Below are 18,224 nucleotides of genomic sequence, written 5' to 3' on the forward strand. Positions count from 1 at the left end.
TTAGACAAAAAGTCTTTATGGAGCCAATACAGAATAATTACTGGGAATCTGGCAGAGTAACAATAGACCAACCAAAATAACAAACATCTGAAATAAAATAATGTTTTAGAAGACAAACTTCAAGTGTGATAGCAAAGATAGCACCTCAGACTTGATTTAGAACTTTGGTAACACCAAGAAAGAGAAAAGCTGTGCACAGATCCAGAGAAAACAATGGGAATAGAGGAACAGGAAGGAAAAAAACCCTGCAGAAAATGGGATGGCCAGTAATAAGGTGGAAAATGGTAAGAGATACAAATATTATTAAAAGAAACTGGTTAGAATTTAAGAAAAAGAAACCCTGAAGACTGTGATAAAAAGTATAAAGAAATTTACAACATAACTTAAGGGGGGGGAAATAGTATCAAAATAATGGGGTGGTCAGTAAAATTGAGGCTAAATGGAGAGATCCAGATTAAAATACAGATGGAACAGACAAATGGGTCATAACAAATCCTTTGGATCTAGTTTTTTGCTCCTACAGCTTCTCAAGGGGGTGAGAAGTATTGCAAATAGGAGGATACCTCAGAAAAGGAAAACTTGAGGATGTTATTATAGAGAATAATAGACCTTTGCCTATTGAGATTGAGAGTTTGTGGAATACTTATTTTCCAGATTTGGCACTTAATGATATTATACCTACTTTTCAGATTCTTAAAATTAGAAATAAGGAAAAACTATCCACTGGAGAATAAAAGTTAAGAATGACTTCATTCTTTGCAATTTGGGATATAGAGAGAGAAGATGCATTTAGGGAATCATTTATGAAATACCAGCCAATTTATCTTGCCTAGCTGTCTGCCTTTTGAAGATGAAAGATTTTGAACCCTGATATCTTAGAAGAATTTCCTATAGCCAAGTACTAGAGAAGATTACAAAAGGAATGCAGAGGAAACTTCTCAAATATAAATGGCAGAGACTGTAGTACTTGGAAGGAAGTGAGATAGTGAAATCATCTATGACTGGCAGCTTAGTTAGGTATTTGGGCGCAGAACTTCTCAGTGCAGGATCTGTACCTGCACTCCAGGTATATTTCAGGGTCTGGACCTCTACAAGTACAGAAATGAAACCTTCCCTAAACTCAGAGATATAACCAGGGCCTAGGCAAACATTGCTAACCAAAGCTGTCAAGACTGCCAATTTATAAATTTGTCATGAGAAATAGAATTTTCAGGTGAGTTTAAACCTTGATTAAGCATGAGTAAAATTTTTGCACTCTGTCACATGGGGAAAACAGATTAAAATCATTGTATTACTTTGGTGAATTTAGAGTTAGAATAAAGAAACAGAAGTGGTTATAAGCCCTAGCCAGTTTGGCTCAGTGGATAGAGCGTCAGCCTGCAGACCAAAGGGTTCCGGGTTTGATTCTGGTCAAGGGCGCGTACCTTGGTTGCAGGCTCCTCCCCATCCCGGGCCCTGGTCAGAGTTGATACAGGAGGCAACCAATCGATGTGTTTCTCTCGCATCGATATTTCTCTCTGTCTTTCCCTCTCTCTTACACTCCCCCTAAAAATCAATGGAAAAATGTCCTGGCATGAGGATTAACAAAAGAAAGAAAGAAAGAAACATAAGTGATTTTAAGAAGTGTTTCTCTGCTAAAGTTGAAGTATTCTTCTCTGGTATAGTGCTTTCTGGCAGGCCTGTAATGTCTAAGTGTTTGACATTCACCAGCATATGCTGGATATGGCAGGAAATGTATACTTAATTCTATACATATAATCTCTGCTTCTCTACAAAAAGATATGTACTAACATCGGCTCCTTTTAAATCATTTAATACCATTGTCTCTATAGTTTTTATGTAAAACCTAGAGGCCTGGTGCACGAAATTCGTGCACGGAGGGGGGAGGGTGTCCCTCAGCCCAGCCTGCATCCTCTCCAATCTGGGACCCCTCGAGGGATGTCCGACTGCCCGTCACCGGGATCGGGCCTAAACAGGCAGTCGGACATCCCTCTCACAATCCAGGACTGCTGGCTCCCAACTGCTCGCCTGCCTGCCTTCCTGATTGCCCCTAACCACTTCTGCCTGCCAGCCTGATCACCCCCTAACCACTCCACCGCCAGCCTGATTGATGCCTAACTGCTCCCCTGCCAGCCTGTTTGCCCCCAACTTCCCTCCTCTGCCTACCTGGTCACCCCTAACTGCCCTCCCCTGCAGGGTTGATCGCCTCCAACTGCCCTCCCTTGCAGGCCGGGTGCCTCCCAACTGCCCTTCCCTGCTGGCCATCTTGTGGTGGTCATCTTGTGTCCACATGGGGGCAGGATCTTTGACCACATGGGGGCAGCAATATTGTGTGTTGGAGTGATGGTCAATCTGCATATTACTCTTTTATTAGATAGGATAGAGGCCTGGTGCATGGGTGGGGGCCAGCTGGTTTGCCCTGAAGGGTGTCCCGGATCAGGGTGGGGGTTCCCTTGGGGTGTGGGGTGGCCTGAGCAAGGGGCCTGTGGTGGTTTGCAGGCCAGCCACGCCCCCTGGCGACCCAAACGGAGGCCCTGGTATCTGGGATTTATTTACCTCCTACAATTGAAACTTTGTAGCCTGGAGCAGAGCCAATCCTCCTGCTCACTCCATGGTCGGCAGCCATTTCTATTAGAGTTTATTATCCTTCTATAATTGAAACTTTGTAGCCTTAAGCAGAGGCCTGGGCTGGCCAGGGTGTGCAGAAAGCTTTGCTTCTTCCATTGCCAGGGGGCAACCCTAGCCTCCCACTCTTTCCAGCTCCATGGATGCTGCCATTTCTGTTTGGATTTGTTTACCTTCTATAATTGAAACTTTGTAGCCTTGACTGGAGGCTTAGGCTGGCAAGGGCAGGCGGAAAGCTTGGCTTCCTCCGTTGCCTGGGAAACCCAAGCCTCCCTCCTGCTCTCTGTGGCTGTAGTCATCTTGGTTGGGTTTATTTGCATACTTGCTCTGATTGGCTGGTGAGTGTGGCTGGTGGGTGTAGCGGAGTGGTGGTTAATTTGCATATTACTTTTATTAGGTAGGATGTAGGCAAATATTGGTCAAGTACATCACTTTAATTTATTTTAAATTCAAAACATACAAAAGGATATATCTATGGATATGACTGTCCTCCCTAGGGTGCTTGTCCTCTCACCAAAAGCAGCTTGCATTATCAATTCTTGGATATTCTTTCAGGGATAGTTTATGCATATTCAAGCAACTTTCTGTATTCTTTAGTAGTGACATCTATCAAATCCAACTAGTAATAGATGTTGGTAGTTTTATCAGTGATATGGTGCTGTGGACTGAGCGGCAGAGGCTTCACATCTACCCCTGATTGTTAATACCAACATATAACCTTCCATCTAATTCTCTCAGGCTCAGGTTATTGCAGTAGGGCCAGGCTCTGGCCATTCCAGTGAGACCACACTGGCTCATCAGCTGAACTTTAGTCACAGGCCTGAGAGAATGATCTCCTCTGCCATTGGTTCCTATACTCTAGCTGAATAGAACAGGGATGTATCCTGGTTACTTGTATTTATAATTTGTTCCTGAGACCACCTTAGATTGTGTTAGAAAACAAAAAGATTGCATCTTCTGAAGTGCAGTGTTTGGGCAAAGTCCCATTTGGGCAGAGTCTTGAGAGACACTTTGCCAGTTTGCTATTTTGTTGTCAGAAAGATGAGCTAGAGGCCTGAAACAAATATATGGTGATATGTATTCTTTATCATTATTTTAGGCTCTGTATAAGTTAAAAACCAATGTACAAAGTCACTATAGTCCTGACTGGTGGGTCAGTCACTTAGAGCACCATTTCGTACAAAAGGTTGGGGGTTCAATTCCTGGTCAGGGCACGTACCTAGGTTTTGGGTTTGATCCCAGTCAGGGCACGTGCAGAAGGCAACCAATGTTTCTCTCTCACATCTATGTTTCTTTCTTTTTCTCTCTTCCTCTCTCTCTCTTTCTTTTTTTTTTTTTATTTTTTTATTTTTTAAAATTATCTTTATTGTTGAAAGTATTACAGATGAGCCCCTTTTACCCCCATTAACCCTCTCCATCTCCCCACTATTGTCTGTGTCCATGAGTTATGCATATATGCATATAAATTCCTTGATTTAATCTATCCTCCCCCCCTTCCCTTTGAAATACGTCAGTCTGTTGCATGCTTCACTGTCTCTGGTTCTATTTTGTTCCTCAGTTTATTTTGTTCATTAGGTTCCATGTATAAGTGAGATCATATGATACTTGTCTTTTTCTGACTGGCTTATTTCTTTTTTTTTTTTTAATGAATCTTTATTGTTCAGATTACAATTGTTTCTCCTTTTTCCCCACATATCTCCCCACCACCCAGTTCCTACACCCCCCCTTTCCCTTACCTCCCCCCCCCCCCCGCTGTCCTTATCCATAGGTGTATGATTTTTGTCCAGTCTCTTCCCATACTCCCCACACCCCTTTCCCCCTGAGAATTATCAATCCACTCCCATTCTATGCCTGATTCTATTAAGTTCACCAGTTTATTCTGTTCCTCAGATTTTTAATTCACTTGACTTTTAGATTCACTTGTTGATAGATATGTATTTGTTGTTCATAATTTTTATCTTTCTTCTTCTTTTTCCTCTTTTTAAATAATACCTTTCAGCATTTCATATAATGCTGGTTTGGTGGTGATGAACTCCTTTAGCTTTTTCTTATCTGCGAAGCTCTTTATCTGCCCTTCAATTCTGAATGATAACTTTGCTGGGTAGAGTAGTCTTGGTTGTAGGTTCCTGCTATTCATCACTTTGAATATTTCTTGCCACTCCCGTCTGGCCTGCATGGTTTCTGTTGAGAAATTAGCTGATAATCGTATGGGAGCTCCCTTGTAGGTAACTAACTGTTTTTCTCTTGCTGCTTGTAAGATTCTCTCTTTGTCTTTTGCTCTTGGCATTTTAATTATGATGTGTCTTGGTGTGGTCCTCTTTGGATTCCTTTTGTTTGGGGTTCTGTGCGCTTCCTGGACTTGTAAGTCTATTTCTTTCATCAGGTGGGGGAAGTTTTCGTTCATTATTTCTTCAAATAGGTTTTCAGCATCTTGCTCTCTCTCTTCTTCTGGTACCCCCATAATTCTGATGTTGGTACGTTTGAAGTTGTCCCAGAGGCTTCTTACACTATCTTCAACTTTCTGAATTCTCTTCTCTTCATGCTTCTCTGGAGGAGTGTCCTTGGCCTCTTTGTATTCCAAATCTTTGAGTTGATTCTTGCAATCCTCTAGTCTGCTTTTGGGTCTCTGTATAATATTTTTTATCTCAGTCAGTGTATGTTTAATTTCTAGTTGGTCCTCATGGAATTTATCGGCCTTTTCCATGAAATTCTTGAAAAACCTTATAACTGTGGTTTTGAACTCTATGTCCAGTCGCTTGTTCTCCTCCATTTCTTTGGTTTGTGATCTGTTTCCTTGCCTTCTCATATTCTCTGCTTCCCTAAGTTGGTAGGGTAGTTTTGTGTACTAGGTGTCCTATTGGTTCAACGGGTCAGCCTCCCAGTTACTTGAGGTGGACACTCTTGGTGTACCCTTGTGTACTGTGTGTCCCCTAGCAGGAGCTACAGCAAGGGCTAGTTTTCTCCTCCTTTGCTTGGGCGGTTTTGGAGCAGTCTGACTGGAGCTGCAGTTGGTTAAGCTGCTCCAGAACAGGCCATTTATATGCAAAAGCCTCTGTGTGGAGCCGGGGCAGGTTTGTAGAATGTGCGGGGCGGGGCCTCAGAGCGGGGCCTCAGGGCTGGGCGGGGTCTCAGGGCGTCACTAGGCTGGGGCGTGGCCAACGGCAATGGCTACTGTCAGCCGTCTCTGCCTTTCCACGTTTCCAAGTCCCTGCGCCCCGCGCTCCAGCGCAGTAAACAATGATTGCTGGGCGCACCACTGCAAAAAAGTCACTCTCACTTTCCGACCCGATGGCCGAGAGTCCAGCTTCTCCCCGTAGGTGCCTGGGTCCCCCACGAGTGTCCCCAGAAACTGGATTTCAGAGTGATCGGGAGCTTGTCTCCCTGCGGGTTGAAGAAAAGCCGCGCGCCCAGCCGCCCGCCGCCGGCCCGATTCGCGTGCCTCCGTACCTCAGCTTTTCAGCGATTGTGCTTCTTTCTCTTCTTAGTTGTAAATCTTCCACTCAGCCAGCTTTCCCGTGGTTCTGGGTGTAGACGTTTTTGTCTTTTAGTTGTATTTTTGAAATTGTTGTGTGAGGCAGCAGATTAGTTGTTTAACTATGCCGCCATCTTGGTTCCTCCCTTCCTCTCTCTCTCTCTCAAAATCAATAAAAACATATCCTCAGGTGAGAATTTTAAAAAAAGAAAGTCAGGGAGAAACCAAGATGGCAGCATAGGTAAACACCTGAACTGCTGCCTCGCACAACCACTTCAAAACTACAACTAAAAGACAAAACGGACATCATCCAGAACCACAGGAAGGCTGGCTGAGTGGAAATTCTATAACTAGAAGGAAAGAGAAAAGCACGCTGAGACTCACAGGAGCTGCGGAAGGCAGAGGTATGGAGACGCGCACGCTCGGAGAGGGCTGGCAACTGAGTACGCGGCTGGCTTTCTCAATCGGGATGGACACAAAAGCTCCCAACTGCTCTGAAATCCTGTTCCGGGCAAGTCTCTGGGGACCCAGACTCATACAGGGAGAAACTGGACTGTCTGGCAGCGGGAGAAACTCGAGGGCGGCTTTCTCTCAGAGGTGCTTGCAGCGTTTACTGAGGGACACTGAGACCCAGGGGCCTCTTAGGGCAGGGCTGATCGAAAGCCATTGCTGTTTGCTCCGCCCTGAGATCCCGCCCCACTAAGTCATTGCTGTTTGCTTCGCCCTGAGACTCCGCCCCATCCAAGCTTAGCACAGAGGCTTTTGTATATGAATGGCCTGGTCCTTTGAATTCTAAACTTACCTAACAAACTGCAGCTGAGTCAGTGAGACCCAGAACATCCAAAAGAAGGCCTAAGGCCCCACAGCAGCATGCATTGCTTCACAGCTGGGCCTCATCTGGTCACCTCCAAACCCCAAACAAAGAAGAGGAATCTGCAGATCTCTCCATAGCTCCTGCTGGGTGGCCTCTCCTTGGAGATCCAAGAGCCAGTGTACCCAGGGGTCAGAGTGGGACCATCCAGATTACAACTCCTCAGATCCATAGGGACACACTCAGGGGGCAGACTCAGTGAGCAACAAAGTCTCAATGAAGCAAGTCTTGTCTCATAAGGGTGTCTCCAGCACAGAAGTTCTCCCAGCGTAGACACAGCTGATCCTCACAGCCAATTGGCCTAGAGGTCAATTCCTCCCAGTGATACCAACAACAATCAAGGCTTAACTACAACAAGACTGTGCACACAGCCCACAAAGGGGTGCACCAAGAGTGTCCACCTCAGGTAACTGGGGAGGCTGAGCCACTGGGCCCTATAGGACACCTAGCACACAAAGCCACTCTAGCAACTCAGGGAAGCAGCCAAAATGCAGAGACAAAGAAACAGATCACAAATGAAAGAAATGGAGGAAAGCAAATGACTGGATATAGAGTTCAAAACCACGGTTATAAGGTTTTTCAAGAATTTTCTAGAAAAGGCCAATAAATTTAGCGAGACCTTTGAGGATAATAAAAAGGACCAACTAGAAATTAAACATACACTGACTGAAATAAAGAATAATATACAGCCGAAACCGGTTTGGCTCAGTGGATAGAGCGTCGGCCTGCGGACTGAAAGGTCCCAGGTTCGATTCCGGTCAAGGGCATGTACATTGGTTGCGGGCACATCCCTGGTAGGGGGTGTGCAAGAGGCAGCTGGTCTATGTTTCTCTCTCATTGATGTTTCTTGCTCTCTATCCCTCTCCCTTCCTCTCTCTAAAAAATCAATAAAATATATTTTTTTAAAAAAGAATAATATACAGAGATCCAACAGCATACTAGAGGATTGCAAGAATCAAGTCAAAGATTTGAAATACAAAGAAGCAAAAAACACCCAACCAGAAAAGCAAAAAGAAAAAATAATCCAAAAATATGAAGATAGTGTAAGGAGCCTCTGGGACAACTTCAAGCGTACCAACATCTGAATTATGGGGGTGCCAGAAGAAGAGAGAGAGCAAGATACTGAAAACCTATTTGAAGAAATAATGACAGAAAACTTCCCCTACCTGGTGAAAGAAATAGACTTACAAGTCCAGGAAGCACAGAGAACCCTAAACAAAAGGAATCCAAAGAGGACCACACCAAGACACATCATAATTAAAATGCCAAGAGCAAAAGACAAAGAGAGAATCTTACAAGCAGCAAGAGAAAAACAGTTAGTTACCTACAAGGGAGTACCCATACGACTGTCAGCTGATTTCTCAACAGAAACTATGCAGACCAGACGGAAGTGGCAAGAAATATTCAAAGTGATGAATAGCAAGAACCTACAACCAAGATTACTCTACCCAGCAAAGCTATCATTCAGAATTGAAGGTCAGATAAAGAGCTTCACCGATAAGAAAAAGCTAAAGGAGTTCATCACCGCCAAACCAGTATTATATGAAATGCTGAAAGGTATTCGTTAAGAAGAGGAGGAAGAAGAAAAGGGTGAAGATAAAAATTATGAACAACAAATACATATCTATCAACAAGTGAATCTAAAAATCAAGTGAATAAAAAATCTGATGAACAGAAGAAACTGGTGAATATAATAGAACCCGGGGCATAGAAAGGGAGTGGACTGACAATTCTCAGGGGAAAGGGGTGTGTGGGGTATGGGAAGAGACTGGACTCAAATCGTACACCTATGAATGAGGACAGTGGGAGGCAGGGGGATAAGGGTAGAGGGTGGGAACCAGATGGGGGGGGAGGGGCGGAAAGGAACAATTGTAATAATCTAAACAATAAGGATTTATTTTTTGTAAAAGTCACTATGTTTAGTTCAGTTGTCTTAGTGTATATTTTGCAGCTATTTTTTTCTTAGAGTGCTCACTGCTCAGAGCTGAGTGTTCTGTGAGTTCTTTTTAAGACTTATTTGTATGCAGGCAGTTGGTTGTATCTTTCCTAAAAAAAATTTTCTAGGTTCAGATCCAAAATGAATACAGATGCCCCTTGACTTACAATGGACTTACATCCCAAAAAAACCCTTCATAAGTTGAAAATATCGTAAGTAAAAAATGCATTTAATACACCTAACTTACGGAACATCATAGCTAAGCCTACCCTACCTCAAACCTGCTCATAACACTTACAATAACCTTCAGTTGTGCAATTATCTTGAGTTTCATCTCAGGCATAATTGTCTTCCTTTTACCAGCAGCATAGACACAGATAGGCATTTTGTAGACATGATGGGGTGTAAAAACACAGAACATTCCCAGCCGGCGTGGCTCAGTGGTTGAGCATTGATCTAAGAACCAGGAGGTCATGGTTTGATTCCAGTCAGGGTACAGTCCTGGGTGGTGGGCTTGATCCCCAGTGTGGGGTGTGCAGGAGGCAGCAATCAATAATTCTCTCTCATCATTGATGTTTCTATTTCTCTCCTCCCTTCCTCTCTGAAATCAATAAAAATATATTTTTTAAAAAACAACCACAAAATACATCCAAAAAACACTGGCAACACAGCACACTGTAGAGTGTCAGGTTTTTTTATTTTTAAACTTTATTTTATTGTTTAAAGTATGACACAGTAGTATATATGTCTCCTTTTTTCCCCCATTGACCTTCCCCCGCCCTCCCCTAACCCCCAGCACATGACGTCACTCCACCCCCACTCCCAGTGTCTTGTATCCATTGGTTATGCTTATATGCATGCGTACAAGTCCTTCCTTTGATCTCCCCGTCCTAACCCTTCCCAGCCTTCCCACTGTAATTTGATAGTCTGTTTGATGCTTCTCTGCCTCTGTATCTATCTTTTTGTTCATCAGGTTATAATGTTCTCTATTATCCATAAATGAGTGAGATCATGTGGTATTTTTCTTTCACTGACTGGCTTATCTCACTTAGCATAATGCTCTCCAGTTCCAACCATGCTGCTGCAAATGGTAAAAATTCCTTCTTTTTTATAGCAGCGTAGTATTCCATTGTGTAGATGTACCATAGTTTTCTAATCCACTCATCTGCTGATGGGCATTTAGGCTGTTTCCAGATCTTAGCTATTGTAAATTGTGCTGCTATGAACATAGGGGTACATACATCCTTTCTGATTGGTGTTTCTGTTTTCTTGAGATATATTCCTAGAAGTGGTATTACTGGGTCAAATGGCAGTTCCATTTTTAATTTTTTGAGGAAATGCTATACTGCTTTTCACAATGGCTGCACCAGTCTACATTCCCACCATCAGTGAAGAAGGGTTCCTTTTTCTCTGCGTCCTCTCCAGCACTTGTCATTTGTTGATTTGTTGATGGATAGCCATTCTGACAGGTGTGAGATGGTACTTCATTGTTGTTTTGATTTGCATCTCTTGGATGATTAGTGACTTTGAGCATGTTTTCATATGTTTCTTGGCTTTCTGAATGTCCTTTTTCAAAAAGTGTCTGTTTAGGTCCTTTGCCCATTTTTTTATTGGATTGTTTATCTTCCTTTTGTTAAGTTGTATGAGTTCCCTGTAAATGTTGGAGATTAAACCCTTATCAGAGATAACATTGGCAAATATGTTCTTCCATGCAGTGGGCTTTCTTGTTGTTTTGTTGATGGTTTCTTTTGCTGTGCAGAAGCTTTTTATTTTGATGTAGTCCCATTTGTTTATTTTCTCCTTAGTCTCTCTTGCCCTAGGATCTGTATCTGTAAAGATATTGCTAAGACATATGTCTGCAATTTTGCTGCCTACGGAGTCTTTAGGATTTTTATGGTTTCCTGTCTTACATTCAAGTCCTTTAGCCATTTTGAGTTTGTTTTTGTGTATGGTGTAAGTTGGTGATCTAGTTTCATTTTTTTGCATGTATCTGACCAAATTTCCCTGCACCATTTATTAAAGAGATTGTTTTGACTCCATTGTATGTTCTTGCCTCCTTTGTCAAATATTAATTGAGTATAATGGCTTGGGTCAATTTCTGGGTTCTCTATTCTTCCCCATTGGTCTATATGTCTGTTCTTGTGTCAGTACCAGGCAGTTTTGCAAACCATGGCTTGGTAATATAGCTTGATATCTGGTATTGCAATCCCTCCAACTTTGTTCTTCTTTCTCAGGATAGCTGTGGCTATTTGGGGTCACTTTTTTAAAAATATATTTTATTGATTTTTTTACAGAGAGGAAGGGAGAAGGATAGAGAGCCAGAAACATCGATGAGAGAGAAACATCGATCAGCTGCCTCCTGCACACTCCCTACTGGGGATGTGCCTGCAACCAAAGTACATGCCCTTGACCGGAATCGAACTTGGGACCTTTCAGTCTGCAGGCCGATGCTCTACCCACTGAGCCAAACCAGCCAGAGCTTGGGGTCATTTTTTATTCCACATGAATTTTTGGAGAGTTTGTTCTAGATCTTTGAAATATGCCATTGGTATTTTAATAGGTATTGCATTGAATCTATAGATTGCTTTAGGTAGTATGGACATTTTAATGATGTTGATTCTACCAATCCATGAACATGGTATATTCTTCCATTTGTTTATGTCTTCCTCTATCTCCTTTTTCAATGTCCTATAGTTTTCCGAGTACAGGTCTTTTACGTCCTTGGTTAAATTTATTCCCAGGTATCTTAATTTTTTTGGTGCAATGGTAAATGGGATTGTGGGGTGGTGTTTTTTTTTTTTTTTTTTTTTTTTTTTTTTCATTTCTCTTTCGTGAGTTCATTATTGGTGTACAAAAAGGCCATAGATTTCTGGGTATTAATTTTGTATCCTGCTACATTGCCAAATTCATTTATTAGGTCTAGTAGTTTTTTGATGGAGTCTTTGGGGTTTTCTATGTAGAATATCATGTCATCTGCAAATAAGGACAGTTTTACTTCTTCTTTTTCAATTTGGATGCCTTTTATTTCTTCTACTTGTCTGATCGCTATGGCTAGTACTTCTAGTACTATGTTGAACAGGAGTGGTGAAAGTGGGCATCCTTGTCTTGGATGGTAAACATATATGCACCCAATACAGGAGCACCCAAATACATAAAATAACTTAATTATTTTATGTATTAAACCCTTATCAGAGATAACATTGGCAAATATGTTCTCCCATGCAGTGGGCTTTCTTGTTGTTTTGTTGATGGTTTCTTTTGCTGTGCAGAAGCTTTTTATTTTGATGTAGTCCCATTTGTTTATTTTCTCCTTAGTCTCTCTTGCCCTAGGATCTGTATCTGTAAAGATATTGCTAAGACATATGTCTGCAATTTTGCTGCCTACGGAGTCTTTAGGATTTTTATGGTTTCCTGTCTTACATTCAAGTCCTTTAGTTTTCTGTCATTATTTCTTCAAACAGGTTTTCTATTCCATGCTCAGTTTCCTCTCTTTTGGCACCCCTAATATGCAGATGTTGTTTCATTTCGTGTTGTCCCAAAGTTCTCTTAGGCTCTCCTCCTGTTTTTTAATTTTTTTTTTCTAGAAGATGCTCTGCTTGGGTATTTTTTCCTACCTTTTCTTCTAGCTCAATGATGCGGTCCTCTGCTTCTTCTAGTCTACTGTTGATGCTTTCTCTTGAGTTCTTTATTGCAGCGATGTCATTTTTCATTTCTTCTTAGTTCTTCTTCATTCCTCTTGATTCTTACACATATTGTTGAATTTTTGTTCCAAACCTTTTAGCAGCCTTATGACCATTTCTCTGAATTCTTTCTCTGACATATTGCTTGCCTCCGTTTCGTTTACTTCCTTTTCTGGTGATGCCTCCTTTTCTTTCATATTCGGGCTGTTTCTTTGTCTCCCCATGCTCTCTCCTCTCCAGGTGTCTGGTTATGTAGCTCTCTCCTGCATTGACTTAAAGGCACAAAATACAACACAACAAGGCACAATGCACAAGGAACTGAACACAAATGTATTCACAATACTAATAACACCAAATAAAGGTGACCACCAGAGAAAAGAGAATTAGGGGATAAAAATTAAAAAAAAAAAGAGTGCAAAAATGATATTGAGAAAAGGAAAAAAAGTAAGAGAAAAAATAAAGAGAATAAAAAAAGAAGGCGGGGGGACTATTTATATAGGGAGAAAACTCCAATAGAACAACAACTAATCCAAAAAAATGCAAACAACAAATACCCAGAGATGAATGCAAACTATTAAACAATAACTAATAACAAGCAAGGAGAGGAAAAACAGAAGCAAAAAAAGAGAGAAACAATCACAAACAAACAAAAAAATACAAACTAATCAACAGTCAAACAAACAACAACAATAGGACTGAGAGAAAGAAGGGCAAAACAAAATAAAACAAAAAAAAGGAAGAGAGAAAAAGAATTGGATAGTGAAGAAAGAGAGAAGTATGTGTGGACTTGGAGCAGGGGAGCGGAAATTAGGTATATAAGTAGGATGAATTTTTAATGGGGTAAAAAGTAAGAATAGGGAAAATCTAAAGCAGGAATAGGATAATTGACTATAAAGGCCTGAGTTTACTTCTGGTCTTTCTATTCTGTTCCATTGATCTATATGTTTGTTTTTATGTCAGTACCATGCTGTTTTGATTACTATGGCTTTATAGTATAGTTTGAAATCAGGTAGTGTGAGTCCTCCAACTTTGTTTTTCTTTCTCAAGATCACTGTTGCTATTCATGGTCTTTCATGATTTCATATAAATTTTTGGAATATTTGTTCTAGTTCAGTGAAATACTCCATTGGTATCTTGATAGGAATGGCATTGAATTTATAGATTGCTTTGGGTAGTATGGACATTTTAATGATGTTAGTTCTTCCTATCCATGAACACTGTATAGGCTTCCACTTTGTATCTTCTTCAATTTCTTTCTATAGTGTCTTATAATTTTGTGAACACAGGTCTTTTACATCCTTGGTTAAATTTATTCCTCAGTATTTTATTCTTTTTGAAGCAGTTGTGAATGGGATTGTCTCCTGGTAGTTCATTATTGGTGTATAAAATTGTTTTTTTATAGAATTAGAAATATTTATCTCATTTAAGAAAAATAACAGCATAAGAACACCAATAAGTAACCACCAATATTTGGTTAGGGTGTAATACGGGGTGGTGGAAATTGTGACAAATGAGAGCATGCTGATCTCATCCCAGGCATGCCCCTCCTCCCCTCCCAATTGTGCAACAACATGGCAGTTTAGAGGCCCCAAAGCCACTCAGTTCCAAGCAATTGTTGCCATGAAAGAATGAAGCCTCAGAGTTATCAGATCATCTGTGCTTTTCCCATGTAAAGCTGAAAATTGCAAATTTTATGTTAAATCTCCCAAATTTAAACTTATCTCAGTTGTTAAAACATTGCATAGGTGTCGGGCCAGTGTCGCTCAGTGGTTGAGCATCCAGCCATGAGCCAAGAGTTCACTGGTTCAGTCCTAACCAGTTTGGTTCAGTGGATAGAGTGGCAGCCCGCAGGCTGATGGGTCCTGGGTTCAATTCAGGTCAAGGGCACATACCTCGGTTGCAGGCTCAATCCCCAGCCCTGATCCGATGTTTCTCTCTGCCTCCCTCCTTCCCTCCCTTTCACTCTCTCTCTAAAAATTAATGGAAAAATATCCTTGGGTGAGGATTAACAAAAAATAAAGTAAAAGAGTTCACCTGTTCAATTCCCGGTCAGGCACATGCCCAGGCTCTATCCCCAGTAGGAGCTAGCTGATTGATGTCTCTCATGGATGTTTCTCTCTCTCTCTCTAAAATCAATAAAAACTCTTTGGTTTTCTTTCTTTCTTCTTCTTTTTTTTTTTAATTGTTTAAAGTATTACATGTCTCCTTTTCTCCCCAATTAACCTCCCCCCTCTCCCCTCCCCCCAAAACACATTTTTTTAAAAATTGTGTAGGCAAAACAAAACATATTCATAAGGCCCCAGAGTTAATGAACTCTGGCTGTATAGTTTTACTTTTGGTTTCAGGATTATGCTTGCCACTTAAAATGAGTTGAGACACTTTCCTTCCTCCCCCTCCCCACACCTCCCCCTCTAGATTTGTAATTCTCTGGATTAACAGAGGAATTATCTGTAGAAGTTTAGCTTGACTTCCACATCCATTGCCCTCAGGATCTGGGGCCTTTTTGTGAAGACAGTTTTATATTTTTCAGGATTTTTTCTTGAGCCAGTTTTGGTTATTTGTATTATTATAAAATCATACATTTAATCTAGGTTTAAATGAATTCTATAGATTTTTTATTTTAATCTCAGCATATTAATAGTTTTTCTCTTTTTCATTTTTTAATATTTTACTTATTGTTATTAATCTCTTACTGTGCCTAATTTATAAATTAAACTTTATCATGGGTATGTATATATCCAAAAAACCATAGTTTATATAAATATACTAGAGGCCCGGTGCACAAAATTCGTGCGGGGGGGGGGTGTCTGTCCCTCAGCCCAGCCTGCACCCTCTCCAATCTGGGACCCCTCCAGTAGGTCAGGCCTAAACGGGCAGTCGGACATCCCTCTCACAATCCAGGACTGCTGGCTCCCAACTGCTCGCCTGCCTGCCTTCCTGATTGCCCCTAACCGCTTCTGCCTGCCAGCCTGATCACCCCCTAACTACTCCCCTGCCAGCCTGATTGATGCCTAACTGCTCCCCTGCAGGCCTGGTTCCCCCCCAACTGCCCTTCCCTGCAGGCCCGGTCGCCCCCAATTTCCCTCCTCTGCCAGCCTGATCACCCCTAACTGACCTCCCCTGCAGGCTTGATTGCCCCCAACTGCCCTCCCTTGCAGGCTTGATCCCTCCCAACTGCCCTCCCCTGCTGGCCTGATCACCCACAACTGCTCTCCCTTGCATACCTGGTCCCTCCCAGCTGCCCTCCCCTGCTGGCCATCTTGTGTCCACATGGGGGCAGCCATCTTGTGTGTTGGAGTGATGGTCAATTTGCATATTACTCTTTTATTAGATAGGATAGAGGCCTGGGGCATGGGTGGGGGCCGGCTGGTATGCCCTGAAGGGTGTCCTGGATCAGGGTGCGGGTTCCCTTGGGACATGGGGTGGCCTGGGCGAGGGGCCTGTGGTGGTTTTCAGGCTGACCACGCCCCTCGGCGACCCAAGTGGAGGCCCTGGTATCTGGGATTTATTTATCTTCTATAATTGAAACTTTGTAGCCTTCAGCAGAGGCCAGGGCTGCGGAAGCTTGGCTTCCTCCATCGCTGGGGGAAACTCAAGCCTCCTGCTCTCTCCAGCTCCGTGGCTGCTGCCATTTTTGTTGGGATTTATTTATCTTCTATAATTGAAACTTTGTAGCCTTCAGCAGAGGCCAGGACTGTGGGAGATTGGCTTCCTCCATTGTCAGGGAAACCCAAGCCTCCTGCTCTCTCTGTGGCCGCAGCCATCTTGGTTGGGTTAATTTGCATACTTGCTCCTGATTGGCTGGTGGGTGTGGCTTGTGGGTGTGGCAGCGGTACGATCAATTTGCATATCACTCTTTTATTAGATAGGATAGGGTTTGGTACTCTTCAGGAATCCACTGAAGGTCTTGGAATGAATAGTATTCCCCAAGGATAAAGAGATACTACTGTACATGTACAAAGATGATGCTGTCTTGGTTCTTAGTCTTTATAACCTAATTTTTAAAATTCTTTTTTCCCCCACAGTTCATCCATGAGCTCGGATTTCCCACATTACAACTTCAGGATGCCTAATATTGGATTCCAGAATCTGCCTCTCAACATATATATTGTGGTTTTTGGAACTGCAATATTTGTCTTCATCCTTAGTTTACTCTTCTGTTGCTACTTGATAAGGTAATCAATTTTCATTCTATGTTACTTTAGAATATGTTAATCAATAGTAAATTAACTTTCTCCCCTTAGGTTAAAAAATTTTTATAAGTATTGTTGGGAAGGAAGAAAATTTCCTCTTCTAGGCTCTTTCAGCTGGTCTAATTAAACCTCAGACTATAAAAAATTTTATAGTGTATTGTTCAAAAGAGCTTTATGGAATAAAATAATAGAAAATTAAATTTTATTATATAGCTATACATCTGATAGATTTTAGTGTTTGTACAGTGTATGCTTATGGTTAAGATAAATACGGTCATCAGATATCTTTCAGCAATAGTTCATTATTGCCCCCAGTGTTCCAGGGTACTTATTTACTGACAGTCAAATCTGAGTGAATTTAGTGTGTAGTTTCTAATTTTCTGACAAGGGAATTTATATTCTTCATAGAAGGTGAATCTTCTCTGAAGTTCTCACAAAATGTAATCACTCCTTGTATTTCATAGATATGCTGGCTGCCTATGATTTTTTGGCCTTGCTTAGAGAAATAAATACTTAGCTAATATAATTATAAGACTTAGGAAACACTTTTTTAAAAATCTGTTTATTACTAGAAATTTCCTTTTCCTAACATTTCTTTAATTAATAGTTTGATAAATGTTATGTAAATATTTAGCTTTTTTAAAAAAATTAGGGAATTGGCCATAATTAAACAGGACTTCATAGCATTAAAATATTCCTTTTTTCCAAACCTAAATTTTTTTGGAAATTTCTCTACAAATACTGGCTTAATTCAAATTTGTGAATTTAATATTTGAAACCAAATTATTTTTTAAAAGAAGACAAAAATATTTTAAAAGATTCATTAGGGAAGAGCTTATATAAATATTCTAAAATGTATATAGCTCATAGTATAGTTTTTACTACTGTGTCAAAGAATTAATTACGCCTTTGATTTTTGTTTGCTTTAGGAAAAATACTAATATATCAATTGTGATTCTGGGTAAATATTTTGAGAAATAAGTTATGAAACACTATTTTACCTTACTGTATTCTTTCAGTAATAAAACAAGCAAAGAGATAAAGAAAGCCGAAACCGGTTTGGCTCAGTGGATAGAGCGTCGGCCTGCGGACTCAAGGGTCCCAGGTTCGATTCCGGTCAAGGGCATGTACCTTGGTTGTGGGCACATCCCCAGTAGGGGGTGTGCAAGAGGCAGCTGATCGATGTTTCTAACTCTCTATCCCTCTCTCTTCCTCTCTGTAAAAAATCAATAAAATATATTTAAAAAAAGAGAGAGATAAAGAAAAAAATCATAGCAGTTGTTTTCATGCTATGATTTCATGCTATGATCGCCCCACCAGTCGCCCCGCAGAGGGAGGCAACCGGTGGCAGCAGGGGGTGGGGCTCGTGAGTGTCCCACCGGTCGCCTCACAGATAGGCCCTGATTGCTGGCCAGGCCTAGGGACCCTACCCATGCATGAATTTTAT

At 41.4% G+C, this 18,224-nt stretch overlaps 1 protein-coding gene across 6 annotated transcripts in view; it reads left to right on the forward strand.

Moving 5' to 3' along the window:
• Positions 1–18,224, forward strand: part of RNF24 (ring finger protein 24) — a 71,185-nt gene that overhangs the window by 26,209 nt on the left and 26,752 nt on the right. For all 6 annotated transcript variants that reach the window (XR_008557759.1, XM_054724346.1, XM_054724347.1 and 3 more), the window contains exon 2: positions 16,610–16,759. Coding sequence is in view for 5 of the 6 variants with exons in the window: in XM_054724346.1 (XP_054580321.1) it covers positions 16,617–16,759 (143 nt within the window). In the remaining variant the exon portion in view is untranslated. The remainder of the gene's footprint in view (positions 1–16,609; positions 16,760–18,224) is intronic.

The sequence above is a fragment of the Eptesicus fuscus genome, chromosome 12, assembly GCF_027574615.1.
Source record: "Eptesicus fuscus isolate TK198812 chromosome 12, DD_ASM_mEF_20220401, whole genome shotgun sequence".
Taxonomy (NCBI): Eukaryota; Metazoa; Chordata; class Mammalia; order Chiroptera; family Vespertilionidae; genus Eptesicus; species Eptesicus fuscus.